This window comes from Triturus cristatus, chromosome 7, assembly GCF_964204655.1.
Source record: "Triturus cristatus chromosome 7, aTriCri1.1, whole genome shotgun sequence".
Classification (NCBI taxonomy): Eukaryota; Metazoa; Chordata; class Amphibia; order Caudata; family Salamandridae; genus Triturus; species Triturus cristatus.
Genome location: NC_140590.1, coordinates 1,145,010,718 through 1,145,031,360, shown reverse-complemented (window position 1 = coordinate 1,145,031,360; position 20,643 = coordinate 1,145,010,718). Strand labels below are relative to the sequence as shown.

At 48.5% G+C, this 20,643-nt stretch overlaps 1 protein-coding gene across 1 annotated transcript in view; it reads left to right on the top strand.

Moving 5' to 3' along the window:
* Positions 1-20,643, top strand: part of GRK6 (G protein-coupled receptor kinase 6) — a 352,507-nt gene that overhangs the window by 124,285 nt on the left and 207,579 nt on the right. Inside the window, exon 7 of the mRNA XM_085618338.1 lies at positions 20,197-20,260. Coding sequence (XP_085474464.1) covers positions 20,197-20,260 — 64 coding nt within the window. The remainder of the gene's footprint in view (positions 1-20,196; positions 20,261-20,643) is intronic.

The window sequence follows — 20,643 nt, the reverse complement described above, 5'->3', positions numbered from 1 at the left end:
ATTGACAAAAAAAACACATTTTCCCCACATTTCTGTGATGGAAAGTTCTGGAATCTGCGTGGATCCACAAATTTCCACCCACCCCGCGTTCCCCAAAGTCCTACGAGAAAAATGGTACCTCACTTGTGCGGGTCGGCCTAGTGCCCGCGACAGGAAACGGCGCAAAACGCAACGTGGTTTTGGAGTGAAAAATGACCCTTTTTTTTGGCAAAGTGACTAGCTGTAGATTTTGTACCCTAGCCCTGCCGGCACCTAGGGAAACCTAGCAAACCTATACATTTCTGAAAACTAGACACCCAGGGGAATCCAGGATGGGGTGACTTGACTGCCTCCCACCATGGTCTGTTACCCAGAATCCCTTGCAAACGTAAAAAATTGACAAAAAAAACACATTTTCCCCACATTTCTGTGATGGAAAGTTCTGGAATCTGCGTGGATCCACAAATTTCCACCCACCCCGCGTTCCCCAAAGTCCTACGAGAAAAATGGTACCTCACTTGTGCGGGTCGGCCTAGTGCCCGCGACAGGAAACGGCGCAAAACGCAACGTGGTTTTGGAGTGAAAAATGACCCTTTTTTTGGCAAAGTGACTAGCTGTAGATTTTGTACCCTAGCCCTGCCGGCACCTAGGGAAACCTACCAAACCTATACATTTCTGAAAACTAGACACCCGGCGGTTTCCAGGGAGGTATGGCTTGCGTGGATCCCCCAACGTTTCCTTACCCAGAATCCCCTGCAAACCTCAATTTTTGCTCAAAAAATCACTTTTTTAACACATTTTGGGGTGGGAAAGTAGTGGCATCACCGGGCTCACACAAATTTACCACCACCCAGCGTTCCCCCAGGTCTCCCGGTAAAAATGGTGCCTCACTTGTGTGGGAGGCCCAAGTACCCGCGGCAGGCAAGGGCCCCAAAGGTAGTGAGGCCACCTCAAGATGGCCTATCGCCAAACCACCTGGTTTTGCAAGGGGGGTCACTTTGGTTTTTGGCCCGGTGCGCGGCGGCCATCTAGGGAAACCTACCAAACCCAGGCATTTTTGAAAACTAGACACCCGGCGGCTTCCAGGGAGGTATGGCTTGCGTGGATCCCCCAACGTTTCCTTACCCAGAATCCCCTGCAAACCTCAATTTTTGCTCAAAAAATCACTTTTTTCACACATTTTGGGGTGGGAAAGTAGTGGCATCACCGGGCTCACACAAATTTACCACCACCCAGCGTTCCCCCAGGTCTCCCGGTAAAAATGGTGCCTCACTTGTGTGGGAGGCCCAAGTACCCGCGGCAGGCAAGGGCCCCAAACGTAGTGAGGCCACCTCAAGATGGCCTATCGCCAAACCACCTGGTTTTGCAAGGGGGGTCACTTTGGTTTTTGGCCCGGTGCGCGGCGGCCATCTAGGGAAACCTACCAAACCCAGGCATTTTTGAAAACTAGACACCCGGCGGCTTCCAGGGAGGTATGGCTTGCGTGGATCCCCCAACGTTTCCTTACCCAGAATCCCCTGCAAACCTCAATTTTTGCTCAAAAAATCACTTTTTTCACACATTTTGGGGTGGGAAAGTAGTGGCATCACCGGGCTCACACAAATTTACCACCACCCAGCGTTCCCCCAGGTCTCCCGGTAAAAATGGTGCCTCACTTGTGTGGGAGGCCCAAGTACCCGCGGCAGGCAAGGGCCCCAAACGTAGTGAGGCCACCTCAAGATGGCCTATCGCCAAACCACCTGGTTTTGCAAGGGGGGTCACTTTGGTTTTTGGCCCGGTGCGCGGCGGCCATCTAGGGAAACCTACCAAACCCAGGCATTTTTGAAAACTAGACACCCGGCGGCTTCCAGGGAGGTATGGCTTGCGTGGATCCCCCAACGTTTCCTTACCCAGAATCCCCTGCAAACCTCAATTTTTGCTCAAAAAATCACTTTTTTCACACATTTTGGGGTGGGAAAGTAGTGGCATCACCGGGCTCACACAAATTTACCACCACCCAGCGTTCCCCCAGGTCTCCCGGTAAAAATGGTGCCTCACTTGTGTGGGAGGCCCAAGTACCCGCGGCAGGCAAGGGCCCCAAACGTAGTGAGGCCACCTCAAGATGGCCTATCGCCAAACCACCTGGTTTTGCAAGGGGGGTCACTTTGGTTTTTGGCCCGGTGCGCGGCGGCCATCTAGGGAAACCTACCAAACCCAGGCATTTTTGAAAACTAGACACCCGGCGGCTTCCAGGGAGGTATGGCTTGCGTGGATCCCCCAACGTTTCCTTACCCAGAATCCCCTGCAAACCTCAATTTTTGCTCAAAAAATCACTTTTTTCACACATTTTGGGGTGGGAAAGTAGTGGCATCACCGGGCTCACACAAATTTACCACCACCCAGCGTTCCCCCAGGTCTCCCGGTAAAAATGGTGCCTCACTTGTGTGGGAGGCCCAAGTACCCGCGGCAGGCAAGGGCCCCAAAGGTAGTGAGGCCACCTCAAGATGGCCTATCGCCAAACCACCTGGTTTTGCAAGGGGGGTCACTTTGGTTTTTGGCCCGGTGCGCGGCGGCCATCTAGGGAAACCTACCAAACCCAGGCATTTTTGAAAACTAGACACCCGGCGGCTTCCAGGGAGGTATGGCTTGCGTGGATCCCCCAACGTTTCCTTACCCAGAATCCCCTGCAAACCTCAATTTTTGCTCAAAAAATCACTTTTTTCACACATTTTGGGGTGGGAAAGTAGTGGCATCACCGGGCTCACACAAATTTACCACCACCCAGCGTTCCCCCAGGTCTCCCGGTAAAAATGGTGCCTCACTTGTGTGGGAGGCCCAAGTACCCGCGGCAGGCAAGGGCCCCAAACGTAGTGAGGCCACCTCAAGATGGCCTATCGCCAAACCACCTGGTTTTGCAAGGGGGGTCACTTTGGTTTTTGGCCCGGTGCGCGGCGGCCATCTAGGGAAACCTACCAAACCCAGGCATTTTTGAAAACTAGACACCCGGCGGCTTCCAGGGAGGTATGGCTTGCGTGGATCCCCCAACGTTTCCTTACCCAGAATCCCCTGCAAACCTCAATTTTTGCTCAAAAAATCACTTTTTTCACACATTTTGGGGTGGGAAAGTAGTGGCATCACCGGGCTCACACAAATTTACCACCACCCAGCGTTCCCCCAGGTCTCCCGGTAAAAATGGTGCCTCACTTGTGTGGGAGGCCCAAGTACCCGCGGCAGGCAAGGGCCCCAAACGTAGTGAGGCCACCTCAAGATGGCCTATCGCCAAACCACCTGGTTTTGCAAGGGGGGTCACTTTGGTTTTTGGCCCGGTGCGCGGCGGCCATCTAGGGAAACCTACCAAACCCAGGCATTTTTGAAAACTAGACACCCGGCGGCTTCCAGGGAGGTATGGCTTGCGTGGATCCCCCAACGTTTCCTTACCCAGAATCCCCTGCAAACCTCAATTTTTGCTCAAAAAATCACTTTTTTCACACATTTTGGGGTGGGAAAGTAGTGGCATCACCGGGCTCACACAAATTTACCACCACCCAGCGTTCCCCCAGGTCTCCCGGTAAAAATGGTGCCTCACTTGTGTGGGAGGCCCAAGTACCCGCGGCAGGCAAGGGCCCCAAACGTAGTGAGGCCACCTCAAGATGGCCTATCGCCAAACCACCTGGTTTTGCAAGGGGGGTCACTTTGGTTTTTGGCCCGGTGCGCGGCGGCCATCTAGGGAAACCTACCAAACCCAGGCATTTTTGAAAACTAGACACCCGGCGGCTTCCAGGGAGGTATGGCTTGCGTGGATCCCCCAACGTTTCCTTACCCAGAATCCCCTGCAAACCTCAATTTTTGCTCAAAAAATCACATTTTTAACACATTTGGGGGTGGGAAAGTAGTGGCATCACCGGGCTCACACAAATTTACCACCACCCAGCGTTCCCCCAGGTCTCCCGGTAAAAATGGTGCCTCACTTGTGTGGGAGGCCCAAGTACCCGCGGCAGGCAAGGGCCCCAAACGTAGTGAGGCCACCTCAAGATGGCCTATCGCCAAACCACCTGGTTTTGCAAGGGGGGTCACTTTGGTTTTTGGCCCGGTGCGCGGCGGCCATCTAGGGAAACCTACCAAACCCAGGCATTTTTGAAAACTAGACACCCGGCGGCTTCCAGGGAGGTATGGCTTGCGTGGATCCCCCAACGTTTCCTTACCCAGAATCCCCTGCAAACCTCAATTTTTGCTCAAAAAATCACTTTTTTCACACATTTTGGGGTGGGAAAGTAGTGGCATCACCGGGCTCACACAAATTTACCACCACCCAGCGTTCCCCCAGGTCTCCCGGTAAAAATGGTGCCTCACTTGTGTGGGAGGCCCAAGTACCCGCGGCAGGCAAGGGCCCCAAACGTAGTGAGGCCACCTCAAGATGGCCTATCGCCAAACCACCTGGTTTTGCAAGGGGGGTCACTTTGGTTTTTGGCCCGGTGCGCGGCGGCCATCTAGGGAAACCTACCAAACCCAGGCATTTTTGAAAACTAGACACCCGGCGGCTTCCAGGGAGGTATGGCTTGCGTGGATCCCCCAACGTTTCCTTACCCAGAATCCCCTGCAAACCTCAATTTTTGCTCAAAAAATCACTTTTTTCACACATTTTGGGGTGGGAAAGTAGTGGCATCACCGGGCTCACACAAATTTACCACCACCCAGCGTTCCCCCAGGTCTCCCGGTAAAAATGGTGCCTCACATCAACAACATTTTTACCGGGAGCTTCACATCACCAACATCAACATTGCCTATCCCAAAGGTCGCCTCACTACGTTTGGGGCCCTTGCCTGCCGCGGGTACTTGGGCCTCCCACACAAGTGAGGCACCATTTTTACCGGGAGACCTGGGGGAACGCTGGGTGGTGGTAAATTTGTGTGAGCCCGGTGATGCCACTACTTTCCCACCCCAAAATGTGTGAAAAAAGTGATTTTTTGAGCAAAAATTGAGGTTTGCAGGGGATTCTGGGTAAGGAAACGTTGGGGGATCCACGCAAGCCATACCTCCCTGGAAGCCGCCGGGTGTCTAGTTTTCAAAAATGCCTGGGTTTGGTAGGTTTCCCTAGATGGCCGCCGCGCACCGGGCCAAAAACCAAAGTGACCCCCCTTGCAAAACCAGGTGGTTTGGCGATAGGCCATCTTGAGGTGGCCTCACTACGTTTGGGGCCCTTGCCTGCCGCGGGTACTTGGGCCTCCCACACAAGTGAGGCACCATTTTTACCGGGAGACCTGGGGGAACGCTGGGTGGTGGTAAATTTGTGTGAGCCCGGTGATGCCACTACTTTCCCACCCCAAAATGTGTGAAAAAAGTGATTTTTTGAGCAAAAATTGAGGTTTGCAGGGGATTCTGGGTAAGGAAACGTTGGGGGATCCACGCAAGCCATACCTCCCTGGAAGCCGCCGGGTGTCTAGTTTTCAAAAATGCCTGGGTTTGGTAGGTTTCCCTAGATGGCCGCCGCGCACCGGGCCAAAAACCAAAGTGACCCCCCTTGCAAAACCAGGTGGTTTGGCGATAGGCCATCTTGAGGTGGCCTCACTACGTTTGGGGCCCTTGCCTGCCGCGGGTACTTGGGCCTCCCACACAAGTGAGGCACCATTTTTACCGGGAGACCTGGGGGAACGCTGGGTGGTGGTAAATTTGTGTGAGCCCGGTGATGCCACTACTTTCCCACCCCAAAATGTGTGAAAAAAGTGATTTTTTGAGCAAAAATTGAGGTTTGCAGGGGATTCTGGGTAAGGAAACGTTGGGGGATCCACGCAAGCCATACCTCCCTGGAAGCCGCCGGGTGTCTAGTTTTCAAAAATGCCTGGGTTTGGTAGGTTTCCCTAGATGGCCGCCGCGCACCGGGCCAAAAACCAAAGTGACCCCCCTTGCAAAACCAGGTGGTTTGGCGATAGGCCATCTTGAGGTGGCCTCACTACCTTTGGGGCCCTTGCCTGCCGCGGGTACTTGGGCCTCCCACACAAGTGAGGCACCATTTTTACCGGGAGACCTGGGGGAACGCTGGGTGGTGGTAAATTTGTGTGAGCCCGGTGATGCCACTACTTTCCCACCCCAAAATGTGTGAAAAAAGTGATTTTTTGAGCAAAAATTGAGGTTTGCAGGGGATTCTGGGTAAGGAAACGTTGGGGGATCCACGCAAGCCATACCTCCCTGGAAGCCGCCGGGTGTCTAGTTTTCAAAAATGCCTGGGTTTGGTAGGTTTCCCTAGATGGCCGCCGCGCACCGGGCCAAAAACCAAAGTGACCCCCCTTGCAAAACCAGGTGGTTTGGCGATAGGCCATCTTGAGGTGGCCTCACTACGTTTGGGGCCCTTGCCTGCCGCGGGTACTTGGGCCTCCCACACAAGTGAGGCACCATTTTTACCGGGAGACCTGGGGGAACGCTGGGTGGTGGTAAATTTGTGTGAGCCCGGTGATGCCACTACTTTCCCACCCCAAAATGTGTGAAAAAAGTGATTTTTTGAGCAAAAATTGAGGTTTGCAGGGGATTCTGGGTAAGGAAACGTTGGGGGATCCACGCAAGCCATACCTCCCTGGAAGCCGCCGGGTGTCTAGTTTTCAAAAATGCCTGGGTTTGGTAGGTTTCCCTAGATGGCCGCCGCGCACCGGGCCAAAAACCAAAGTGACCCCCCTTGCAAAACCAGGTGGTTTGGCGATAGGCCATCTTGAGGTGGCCTCACTACGTTTGGGGCCCTTGCCTGCCGCGGGTACTTGGGCCTCCCACACAAGTGAGGCACCATTTTTACCGGGAGACCTGGGGGAACGCTGGGTGGTGGTAAATTTGTGTGAGCCCGGTGATGCCACTACTTTCCCACCCCAAAATGTGTGAAAAAAGTGATTTTTTGAGCAAAAATTGAGGTTTGCAGGGGATTCTGGGTAAGGAAACGTTGGGGGATCCACGCAAGCCATACCTCCCTGGAAGCCGCCGGGTGTCTAGTTTTCAAAAATGCCTGGGTTTGGTAGGTTTCCCTAGATGGCCGCCGCGCACCGGGCCAAAAACCAAAGTGACCCCCCTTGCAAAACCAGGTGGTTTGGCGATAGGCCATCTTGAGGTGGCCTCACTACGTTTGGGGCCCTTGCCTGCCGCGGGTACTTGGGCCTCCCACACAAGTGAGGCACCATTTTTACCGGGAGACCTGGGGGAACGCTGGGTGGTGGTAAATTTGTGTGAGCCCGGTGATGCCACTACTTTCCCACCCCAAAATGTGTGAAAAAAGTGATTTTTTGAGCAAAAATTGAGGTTTGCAGGGGATTCTGGGTAAGGAAACGTTGGGGGATCCACGCAAGCCATACCTCCCTGGAAGCCGCCGGGTGTCTAGTTTTCAAAAATGCCTGGGTTTGGTAGGTTTCCCTAGATGGCCGCCGCGCACCGGGCCAAAAACCAAAGTGACCCCCCTTGCAAAACCAGGTGGTTTGGCGATAGGCCATCTTGAGGTGGCCTCACTACCTTTGGGGCCCTTGCCTGCCGCGGGTACTTGGGCCTCCCACACAAGTGAGGCACCATTTTTACCGGGAGACCTGGGGGAACGCTGGGTGGTGGTAAATTTGTGTGAGCCCGGTGATGCCACTACTTTCCCACCCCAAAATGTGTGAAAAAAGTGATTTTTTGAGCAAAAATTGAGGTTTGCAGGGGATTCTGGGTAAGGAAACATTGGGGGATCCACGCAAGCCATACCTCCCTGGAAGCCGCCGGGTGTCTAGTTTTCAAAAATGCCTGGGTTTGGTAGGTTTCCCTAGATGGCCGCCGCGCACCGGGCCAAAAACCAAAGTGACCCCCCTTGCAAAACCAGGTGGTTTGGCGATAGGCCATCTTGAGGTGGCCTCACTACCTTTGGGGCCCTTGCCTGCCGCGGGTACTTGGGCCTCCCACACAAGTGAGGCACCATTTTTACCGGGAGACCTGGGGGAACGCTGGGTGGTGGTAAATTTGTGTGAGCCCGGTGATGCCACTACTTTCCCACCCCAAAATGTGTGAAAAAAGTGATTTTTTGGGCAAAAATTGAGGTTTGCAGGGGATTCTGGGTAAGGAAACGTTGGGGGATCCACGCAAGCCATACCTCCCTGGAAGCCGCCGGGTGTCTAGTTTTCAAAAATGCCTGGGTTTGGTAGGTTTCCCTAGATGGCCGCCGAGCCCTGGGCAAAAAACAAAAGTAACCCCCCTTGCATAACCAGATTACCTATTGTTACTACAGCGTGAGAATTTAGGAATAATACTGCAAAGAAAATGTGGCAGACAATTTGAGGTTTACAGGACAATGGGGATAAAAAATATTTTTCAAATCACTAGAGAGACATCACCATGAACTCCCAAAGGTTTTCGACAATATCTACAGTTGGTGGGTTATTCTTACATGGAAAGTGTACCTTGGCAGAGAAACAAAAAAAAAAGATTCCTGCACAACCATCTATTCCTCAAACACACACACATACTGGTTGGATTTGGCACGAGGGCAAGTCATGGTTCAGTGTATTAAATTTTATTAACAAGAGATTTCACAAATATGAAATGCACTGTCAATAATTAAATTCACAAAAATCCAAACCAATGACTTGCAGCTCGTGAGCTGTAAAGCCACGTCAAGGCACCAACCGCTTTACAGGCCATTCACACACCTTTCATACGTGATACAAACAAGACCATTCGCACCACCAGGTACAAAAGCAACACAGTACAAAAATCACCAAAAAGGGACAAGGTACACCCTGCTTCAAAAAAACAAATATTACTGCACAGTCATCTAACCCGCAAGCACACGCACATACTGGTTGGATTTGGCACGAGGGTGAGTGATGGTTCAGTAGATAAAATTGTATTACCAAGTGATTTCACAAAAAATGAAATGCACTGGTAATAATTGAAAGGGCAAGAAACTGAACCATTGACTCACAGCTCGTGAGCTGTAAAGCCACGACAAGGCACCAACCTCTTTACAGGCCATTCATACACCTTTCATACGTGTGAGACATACAAAACCATTCACACCGCCAGCCGCGGGCCCATCACATAACAAAACTCACACCGGCACACAGCGCCATTCAAGGGCCCATCACTTTCACACGCCCACAATCCAGACACAGCAACTACACAGGCAGAAGGATTGCGTGGAGTGGCACTCAGCTAGCAGTGTGTGTAGTGACCAGCAGAAAGTCACTACTCACACACAGCCAGCCAAGCACCGGTCGACACACACCGCTAGCCAAACGCCAGTCCACGCACACCGCTAGCCAAGCGCCAGTCCAGGCACACCACCATCCAATCGCCAGTCCAGGCACACCGGCAGCCAATCGCCAATCCACCTACACCGCCAGCCAAGCTCCAGTCCACGGACACCACCAGACAAGCACCATTCCACACACACCGCCAGCCAAGCTCCAGTCCACACACACCACCAGACAAGCTCCAGTCCACGGACACCACCAGCCAAGCTCCAGTCCACGGACACCACCAGCCAAACACCAGTCCGCACACACCACCAGTCCACACACACTGCCAGCCAAGAACCAGTCCACGCACAGCGCCAGCCAAGCACCATTCCACGCACACCACCAGCCAAGCACCATTCCACGCACACCGCCAGCCAAGCACCATTCCACGCACACCACCAGCCACGCACACCACCAGCCACGCACCAGTCCACGCACACCGCCAGTCCATGCACACCGCCAGTCCACGCACACCGTCAGCCAAGCACCATTCCACGCACACCACCAACCAAGTGCCAGTCCACACACACCAACAGCCAAGCGCAAGCCTACACACACCGCCATCACATTTTGGATTTTTTTAGAAAAAAATAAAAACACAAACAAATTGCAAATAGATACAAATTTTCTAACAGAAAATCAGCAACTAAATACATTGCACTAACACCAACCTTGAAACAGAATCAAATTATCCAAAGAATACAGACCAGCCAGTTCACTTTACCACTCAAGAATCCTCCCAAAAATTTTTTCGCGTGTGGTACGCTCTAAAACAAGCAGAGAGACACAGTGCAGGATGAGAGGGACAATCGGGGCAGTACATACGACACTCCTTCCGCGTACCTCTTCGCCAACAGACTCTACATCTCCTACTGGGAAAATCTTTTACGGGTGTGGGAGGAATGTGATCTGGAAAGTGGCGTTCTTTCAATCTAGCAACATCCTCCACCAGTCCAACTCTAGGAACACTTGCCTGTTCCACTACAACAAGGCTGCCTATTACAGACTCCTGAAACTTAGCAAAAGTCATCTTTGACTCATGGCAAGAATCCTGGAACACAACAAAAGCATTAAACATTGCCAAGTGGAAAAGATGGATAGCCAACTTCTTGTACCAAATGTAAGCCTTACGAAGAGCAGTGTAAGGTTCCAACCTCTGATCTACTCTGTCAACACCACCCATGTACCTATTATAGTCTAAAACACATACAGGTTTGCGCGCTTCAGCGACCTGACCCCAAACAGTCACAGGTGCAGTGCTTTCATCATGGATGGAAGTCAGCATGTAGACATCTCTCCTGTCTGTAAACTTCACAGCAAGAAGCTCCTGGCAACGCAACGCACTGCACTGTCCCCGCACAAGCTTTTGACAAACAAGTTCTTTCGGAAAACCTTTACGGTTACAGCGGACTGTGCCACAAGCAAAAGTGTCCACTTTGGCCAATTCCCTGAACAACCGTACACCAGTGTAGAAGTTATCTACATATAAATGGTGGCCTTTGTTAAAAAATCCTCTTCCAAGTTCCCAAACAATTTTCTCAGTCACTCCAAAAGTGGACGGACAACCAGGGAGGTTAAACCTAGATTCCTTACCGGTGTACACCCTGAAATTGGAGACATATCCAGTCCTACTGTCACACAGCATATACAGCTTTATTCCATAGCGTGCCCTCTTACTAGGAATGTATTGCCTAAAAACCAAGCGGCCCTTGAACAACACCAAAGACTCATCCACTGCAATTTCTCTACCAGGGGCATAAATCTCAGAAAATCGATCAACAAAGTGATCAAGGACAGGCCTAATCTTAAAAAGACGGTCACAATCAGGGTGATCTCGTGGCAACGCTAAACCATTATCTACAAAGTGCATCATCCGAAGCAGAAGCAAATACCTGTCACGACTCATGACTGCCGGAAAAATAGACGTTGCCATCAAGGGACTGCTAGACCAATATGAAGCCAATGATGGCTTCCTTAGCAAGCCCATCAAAAAAGTTAAACCCAAGAACTTCTTCATCTCTTCAACATTTGTGGGAGTCCACCGGGTAGCTCTAGAGTGTGGCTTAAGACTGGCACTGTTGTCCCTCAAAAACTGTTCGGCATACAAATTAGTCTGCTCAACAATCTCTGCCAAAAACACATCGTCCATAAACAACTGAAAAAAATTTACAGGCAAAAAGTTCTCGGTATTCACTCTAGACCCTGGAACACCAGTAAACTCAGGAAATTCCGGCTGCACCATGCCAGGGGCAACCCAGAGGTCATCACTTTCAACGGGAAGACTTGCAGCCCCAGCCTGCAGCCCAGATGTCTCTTGCCGCACTACACCAACGGAAAGGCTTGCAGCCCCAGCCTGCAGCCCAGATGTCTCTTGCCGCACTACACCAACGGGAAGCCTTGCAGTCCCAGCCTGCAGCCCAGATGTCTCTTGCCGCACTACACCAACGGGAAGCCTTGCAGCCGCAGGCTGCAGCCCAGATGCCTCTTGCCGCACTATCGGCACATCAGTCTCCTCCTCTAACACAGGCACTTCATCCGCACTAAGAGTATCTTCATCATCCGATGACCCCATACGGAGAGAAAACTCACTGCCAGAATCTTCCCCTGCCCCCTCTCCCTCAGAAGCAGAGTCAGTCTCTGACCCAATATCAGAGGAAGACTCAAACAGCAAACCAACAACCTGCTGAGCAGTCATCCTGCGGCTAGCCATTATACCTACTAAGATGGAAGACTGCACAAACAAGTCAACAACAACCAACAATGTGCACACCAAGTAAGTAAAGAATTGTGTACCTTTATCACAAAGATCAATGTACTCAAAAACTATACAATCCAATTACAAGAGACAGCTGCACTCACCAGAAATAAACTCTGCAGTGACACAGCAAAGACCAACGATATCAAACTAGAAAGAAGAAAAAAAAACAAATTACTCACAAGACAACAAAATACACATCGAGCACCAATGCAAAAAGTTTTTGACACTCAAAAACCAAACATACTGCTATTATTACACCATTTGCAAAAAAAAAACAGGCAGAGAAATCAAACACATTTACATTGTACAAAAATAAGTCTCTTACCAAACTACACAAACAGCAGAACCACCAGCCACAAAACGGCAACGTGAAAAGAAGAAAAGCCTTCACCTAGAACAAAAAAGTAAACAAAAAAAAAACATTACAATTGGAAATCACAAAAAATATAACAATAAACATTCTAACATGCTATGTCACTACCCAAATGGTCAATCGGGTTGTGTGCCAGGTGGGGCAGAAAACAAATTGCACCCTGGAAGCGAGGGGTCACTTCTATTTTTATTTGAACTAATTCCCTGGGGTCTAGTGGGCTTTTCTGCCCCCCGTGGGAGCAGAAACGGCGAAAAAATAAAACCGATCCCCCGGGCAGAAAAGTCTTCAAAAAATTTAGGGGCCCAAGGAAGCGACCCTTGCCCAAGGGGTCGCTTCCTACAATAATATTTATATCCCTGGTGTCTAGTGGGCTTTTCTGCCCCCCCCCCCCCAGGAGCAGAAATGGCAAAAAAATAACACCGATCTGCCCCCAGAGGGGGCAGAAAAGTCTTCCAAATATTTAGGGGCCCTAGGAAGCGACCCTTGCCCAAGGGGTCGCTTCCTTCATAAATACTGATATCCCTAGTGTCTAGTGGGCTTTTCTGCCCCCCCTGGGAGCAGAAACGGCGAAAAAAAAACACCGATCTGCCCCCAGAGGGGGCAGAAAAGTCTTCAAATAATAAATGGCCCCAAGGAAGCGACCCTTACCCAAGGGGTCGCTTCCTACATAAATACTAATATCCCTGGTGTCTAGTGGGCTTTTCTGCCCCCCCCTGGGAGCAGAAACGGCGAAAAAAAAACACCGATCTGCCCCCAGAGGGGGCAGAAAAGTCTTCAGATATAAATTGGCCCCAAGGAAGCGACCCTTACCCAAGGGGTCGCTTCCAACATAAATACTAATATCCCTGGTGTCTAGTGGGCTTTTCTGCCCCCCCTGGGAGCAGAAACGGCGAAAAAAAAACACCGATCTGCCCCCAGAGGGGGCAGAAAAGTCTACAGAATAATAATTGGCCCCAGGAAGCGACCCTTACCCAAGGGGTCGCTTCCAACATAAATACTAATATCCCTGGTGTCTAGTGGGCTTTTCTGCCCCCCCTGGGAGCAGAAACGGTGAAAAAAAAACACCGATCTGCCCCCAGAGGGGGCAGAAAAGTCTACAGATAATAATTGGCCCCAGGAAGCGACCCTTACCCAAGGGGTCGCTTCCAAAATAAAAAAAAACACATCCCTGGTGTCTAGTGGGGCATCCCTGCTCCACGATCGCGACGCTGTGCGCGATCGTGGAGCAGGAATGCCCTGTATTGAGACATCAGGGGAGAGGAAATACTCTTTCCTCTCCCCCGACGCCTCAATACACTCTACAAGGCCCCCGCCACCCCACCGGAGCAAACACCACTCACCTTCCTCTATGGACGCCTGGAAGCAAATGGCTTCCAGGCGTCCGAGCACTTCCTGATGACGCCAGCGCGCGCTGTGCGCGCTGACGTCACCAGGAAGCGTGGGGGGGCTCGGGGGTGGCAGCGGAAACTCTTCCGCTGCCATCCCCGTCTGTGGGGGCACGATCGGTGCCCCAGGGGGGGAGCGCCAGCGCTTCCCCCAGGGGCTGTCCTCATGACGGAGCGGTTCCGTCATGAGCACAGCCCAACTGATGCTCATGACGGAACCGCTCCGTCATGAGCATCCAAGGGGTTAAGTGCACCGGACCTGTATATTGAAAGAAATAAGAGGGGAGAACACACAACATTAGAAGATACAAGTACTTTAAAATATTGCCTTCTATTACCCTGTGCTTCAAGAGGATAATTAACATACGGCTACCAGTTGGATGCCTACCAGTAGGCCACAGGTGAGAGGCAGGAGAGATCTATTGGAACTATGCTTGGTCACCTGCAAGTAAAATGATGTACATCTATTTACATTAATCTGCTATTTGCATCAACAAAAAAGTCCCATCACCGTGCACGATGTCTGATTGTGGTTGAGGTAGGGAACTCCCGATGCGTGATAGCAACGTCACTTGCACATGCTCCGGTGGCCCTCTTGTGTGTTTACAGAAATCGTCGTTTATTGGAGAGCCCAGTATGGATGTCCTCATATGTGCAGCGCTTGCGGGAAGCAAAGGCCCTTTAAAAGTCAGCTGTTGCACATTCACAGCTGACTTTTTTAAGGAGCCTTTTTGCAATCTTCCAGCTACCTCTGCTGAGGACGTCATCACCTGCAGTCTGCTCTGTCGACGGTGCCCGCAGCCTGATGTCTCCAGCACTTCTGTCCTGCCAAGAGGACTGCACATGCAGCAGGGGCCTCCCATGGATCGGGCCAGCCTGCTTCCCTCCTTGCCGCCCGGCGACCAGCTTGTTTCCTTCTTGCTTGCTTCCAACTAGCATGCCCTCCTCGCCAGATGGCCTTCACATGAGTGTGCTGACACTTTTTTGGCTTTTTGTGGGCCTGTTTTACAGTCTGCTGGGTCAGTTTTTACTGTTAATTTGCCTGATATCAAAACTCACATTGCCTGCATCAAGCTCAAATCCATGCAGTCTTCCATACATTGCAAAAACACGTGTACATCATGTTTTTGCAAATTACAACAGTTTTTATCTTTAAACCTGGCCGATTTTTAAAAAAAAAATTATTATTTTTTTTTCCGGTCTCCTGGGCCAGTTTTTAATGTTGTTTTCCCTGTTATTGAAACTAACATTGGACCTGATTCATAAAAGGCCTCCGCAGTCATGGTGAAGGCCATCCAGTCATTGCGGGGGGTCCTGCAGTTCTGGTGGAACCTCTGCAATGGGAAACTGCAGTACAGAGGTTCTGCCACGAGTGGGGGACCCCCGCCACGACTGTGGGCCTCCGCCACGACTGTGGAGGCCCTTTTGGGGCACTACTAGTAATTGCCTTGACCCACATCCCGTGCCTCAGCTGCAGTGAACAAAAAAAAAAAAAAAGACATTGCCTTCCCAGCCTGGGAACAGCCATTTATATACTCCCTGTGATTTTTTTTTTTTTTTCTCTAGGATTTTGTGTTTCTGTAGTTATTTTCATGCAATATATTACTCTTGTGTGTAGTACTGTGAAAAGAGCTGCCTCCATATCTTTGTGCATTCAGGTTGTGCGCAGGTATTTATAACCGGGCACAATTGATAACTGTGCAGTTTGTCGCATTATTGTTACACCTGCTTTTGAAATAAAGTATTGTCTTGTAATGTTTTGAAAAGGTGATCATTTTGTTTGACTCTAGTAGCCCCGCCCCCACCCGACCTGACCCCGCCCCCACCCGCAGATCCATCAATGCGCCCTCCGCCACAAACCAGACTGTACTTTTGGCCCAGAGAATACGTTTTTAAGTACCCATGCCTACGAAGAACCTTTCTTCCAACTTCACGAGGATAGAGTGGTCCTTCGCACCCACCCAAAATTCCGTCCAAAGGTGGTTTTCTCTTTCCATCTTAACAAATCAGTTGAGTTACCCTTTTTATACCCTCAACCAGACTCTGTTGCGGAAAGGGCTCTTCATGCACTAGATGTTAAAAGAACTCTAATGTATTACATTGACAGAACCAAAGATTTCCGTAAAACCAAACAACTCTTAGTTGCTTTTTCGCCCCTTCACCAAGAAAAGCCCATATCTAAATCAGGCATTTCTAGATAGATAATTAAATGTATTCAGACATGTTACCTCAATTTCTAAAAGAACTTTACCTACACCCACTAGAGCTCACTTTACGCGTAAAATGGGGGCTTCCATGGCTTTCCTGGACAATGTCCCAGTAGGTGACATATATAAGGCCACTACATGGTCTACACCACACACTTTTGCTAAACATTATTGGATGTTCTAGCACGCCATCAAGCCAGTGTGGGTCAGGCAGTGCTACGTACTCTTTTCCAGACAACTGCCACACCCACAGATTAGCCACTGCTTTTGGAGGGCACTGCTTTACAGTCTGTACAAAGCATGTGTATCTACAGCCACATATGCATCAAACATATTGTTAGTTATCCTGTAAGTATCTGTTCTTGGCATGTAGTGCTGTAGATTCACATGCGCCCAACCACCTCCCCAGACACCTGTGGCCAATGCAGTTCTTTTTACTTTTTCATATGCAGAGACATCTCTTTGCTCATGCCTACTAAAAATCCATTCTCACCCACTTGCGGTAAAATAATTTGAGAATGAAGTCGATGCCCATGCGCATTATCACCAAGAGGACGAATCACTTTACCTCGTGACTCAAAAGGCTTTATCCAAGAAACTACCAGCACACATCTGGACCCAACACTAGATGGCAGGAGAGTGCAAAGCATGTGAATTAATAGCGCTAAATGAGAAGAACCTATGCTTACAGGGTAAGTCATATAATCATTCTCTTTCTGTGCAGTGATCTCTGAACACTTTGAGCACTTTCTAAACTTTATTTCTTTTTAGAATATTTTCTTGGTAGTTCTTTTCAATTCTCTGGCTTCTTCGTGTTAGTGTTGTCTATGCATTGCTTTTAAAGAAGGAGCCCATTGTTCCTCGTTTGGTGGAGGTGTTTCTTTCAATGCCTACTTCTCACTGGTGAAGAAGCTACTCTTTTTGATTAGATGCTCTGTCTGCGGTGGGAAGAAATCCTGGAAGATAAAGATGAGTGCATAGTTGGCTGTTCGATTCCAAAACTTTGCAGATGTGAAAAATTGGTTAAGAGATGCTGCCCATGGTGCTGCTGGAAGATTGCTAGGACGTCTGCCTAGAGCAAGGCAGGGAGAACTCGACAGGCTCCTAAAACGCTTCTGTGGAGACGATTTTTACCAAAAGGGCTATTATTAACAATTCTTCACTTGTAGGGAAAGGGGGGCTGAGATTTAACACCCAGCATATAAACTGCTATGCCTCTGCTGTTTTCCATGCAATAAATCACCTCCATATTGTACCAATTGCCGTTGATGGCATTGGATTGGTCATGTTTCACATCAAGGACCGGTTTACTGTCGGCTAGTACTCAATGTTGCCATTGTTTTGCATTCAGAGATCTTGACACCAATAAGCCTCACTCAGCTATCATAGTCTATGCCTCTGAAAATGGATCTCTTTTTCCTGAACCTAAGCTGAGAAGTGTGTACCTATCCCAGCTCAGCTGCCAATTAGACGTTCTTGCAAGAATACCAAGACCTGCTTTTTATTACAAAGAAAGCATATGAACAGACTCCCTTGTGAAAGTCTTTGTTACTAGACCAGTACCGCGTTGCGCTGTGGGATTTTCTGTAGCTCGATAGGTGTACTATTCCACAGATTTTCCCGGTCACTTGACAAATATCCAGAGGTAATCATTGCCTCTATGGCAAAAGCCAGGCCTTATAATTAGCATTTCACTTCACATGTGATGCAATCTTTCAGTAAACAGTATTTGTGTCTCATAACTAGGGCTCCCGGTTTTATGGTATTTATATTTTTGTCATTTCCGTCTGTATTTATCCATATTTATATTTTGCAAATTCTACCTGTATTTACCCATATTTATTTTAGTTTTTGTGAAAAATTAAGATGAAATGTGTATATTTCTGCATTTATTTAACCAGTTAATGTGCACTCTTGCCTGAACGCCTGACAGGTTTCAATGACCTATATATACACACAGGTGGCAAATTATGCTCGTGCAAGAAAATATGTAAATTTTTGTATCATGATTGTGCAAATCTACTGCTGTTTAAGGCTCTTTATTAAAATCCCTATATTTTTTAACCCCCTTGCCTGTCAATCCGCACAGCTATTGGCCTGGCAGTCATGATTGACAGCATTTAGAATCACTAAATTTCCGTTTTTATCTACATTTAAAAATAAATACAGACCGGAAAATAAATGGTTTTCTGTCTGTATTGATCTGTAAAAACGGAAAACAGGGAGCCTTACTCATAACCTTGTCCACCAAAAGCTTCACCAGCTAGGTTCAACTTCATAAAGTCCTTTCCTTCCAGTACAAACTACTGTTTGAGTGATAGATTGCAATGTTCACAGCATGCCAAACATAACTTTCTAAAGCAGGCAGCACAGTCTCATTAGAAGCTTACTAATAAACTGCTGCAAAAAAAGACCAACCAACACATTCCATTAGAGAAACTCTGATCGCAAACAACCTCTGTAGCACAATGAACCAGCATAGTTGTGACTGTGCTTTACAAAAATCATAAAGGTCACTCACAGGGGTGTGCACACAACTGACATGATTTTAGGTATATATACAAGAACTATCGAAACCTATTTAAAGAATTAACAATGCCATATTAGTTGTGGGAACTTAGAGATGTCCTTAATGTCAACCATGCATTCCACACGACTTCAAACTGCTGAAAAAATCTTTTAACAGCATGCCGATCAAGGACTATTTTCAGTTCACAACTCCTAATGATCGATCACTAGAGCTGCATTACATCCGGACACCATATGCCTAAATGCACAGCAAGCCATACGCTTTTTTCTCAAAAACTATACATTACTTCCCCCTCCCTATATTCTATCCAAGTGTCCTACAAATATACATAACCAACCTCAATTACATACCATATACACATAAACTGGCATTATTTGGTACTAGTAGTCCCTTATACTTAAAACCATTTAGAAGGTGGGCATACAAAGGTTTTCAAACAAGTTGATGGGTAGATCTACATGTGCATATGTAGGTATGTTCTTACATGTATATATTTATTTGTTCTAGCCATTTGAGCTAAGTCTTTAATTGCAACCTGTACAGATGACATTTCTTGTCATTTATTCAGCACCTTAATTTTTACAGTGGATAAATGCCTCCTTGGGCAAGGCGCACTATTTCGCCATCCCACCAGTTGGACTGAACTGTGAAACGACTAATCAAACCCCATAGTTTTATAATAAAAAATTCACAAGGTACATGGTACCATGGAGCCTTCTAAATGATATAATGATGTTTTGGGAGGTCTGAGCAGTCCCACAGAAGATCATGTTTTAGGTCTGTACCAGTCTCTCCAACTGAAAGCATGTTATGCAAACTAAGCTGCGGCCTACGTATCCCATCACCTTAGTCAACAGCCAGCTAAAACAGTGCATGACTGTGATGCTCCTCATTGCTTGAGATTGACCATATCAGTGGGGGCTTACAGACCTTCTAAACCTGTTAAATTGACCAAGCTGAAGGTTCCTCTACATGTTGGACCTTTATGTGTGCGGGGACCAAACACCCACACTCCTGCTCTGAATACCTTCACCAAGTGATTAGTGTGCTCTACAAATCAACATAACCTATAATAACATATGACAGACAAGATCCTATAGTCATCCTGGAGCGCTTCACCAATTTGTGCCTAGCACCTGCTCTAGGCCACCTGCATTTTCCAGATGACCGCATGAACATCATGAACGAGGCAAGCCACCCTCCTCCGGAGATGCTAGGCCTTTAAATTGAAGTGGTTCTTCATATCATGTCTCTAATTGTGGGTGGAACTGAAAACCTGTCTAGAAGACACACCACTCCTCTGTGAAATCTAGGTTTACTCTTCTTTGAAGTATGTTTGTGATATGCAGTGACTGCAGAGAGTCCCTCTAGGAATAAAAATGTCCTGGAGGGACTTAACATGGCATTGCCGCAGATAGTACAATATTTACAGTTAGTCTGGTTCATCTGTCTTTTACAGGCATCTTACCAGAGCTTAGTGGCAGAATGTTAACCAACTGTGTTGTATGAAAGGGTAAACTGCTCTTTGAGCTAAGTTAGCGAGCTGTAAAAGTGTCTTGGGCAGCAAGCTGAAAAATCTCCACCTGGGCCTCGGACAGCAGGCTTTTGAAAATATTTCCACTATCCTGGCTGGTGTTGTGCTCTTTAGACAGCAGTATTTCCTAGTGTGGCCGATGCACAATTGTGGATTCAATCACTTTAACTTGCTGTATTTTCGATTCGTTTAAATATTTTTTATTTTGTTCTCAGGGAGCCAATTACAAAAAACACCTTCAGACAATATCGAGTGCTGGGAAAGGGTGGCTTTGGAGAGGTGAGTTCTGCACTCCTCCGTCAGGGTTAGCATAAAAAAACTCAACTTTGTGTGAATTGCAATTGTTCAACATTTTTCTTTTAGAACTTCACGTTCCGTACTGTTTTTTTTTTTTTACACACGTAATCAGTTTTTTCTTTATTTTGATCTCTTCTATTTCTTCCTTGTGGTCTTGGGACATTAGTCCTAACTGCAGTAGGGAGATTTGTAAGGTGATCATTGCTCCTTTGTATGCATAATTTTATTTGCATTCATTTCTTATGAATTTAATTTTGTAGTCTGATATGCGAGTACCTGGACTCCCAATGCTTTGGAGCGTAGCTGATCAGTTGAGATTTAGGGGCAGCTTCAGACTACTCAAGCTCCTATTGTGGCTCTAGAGC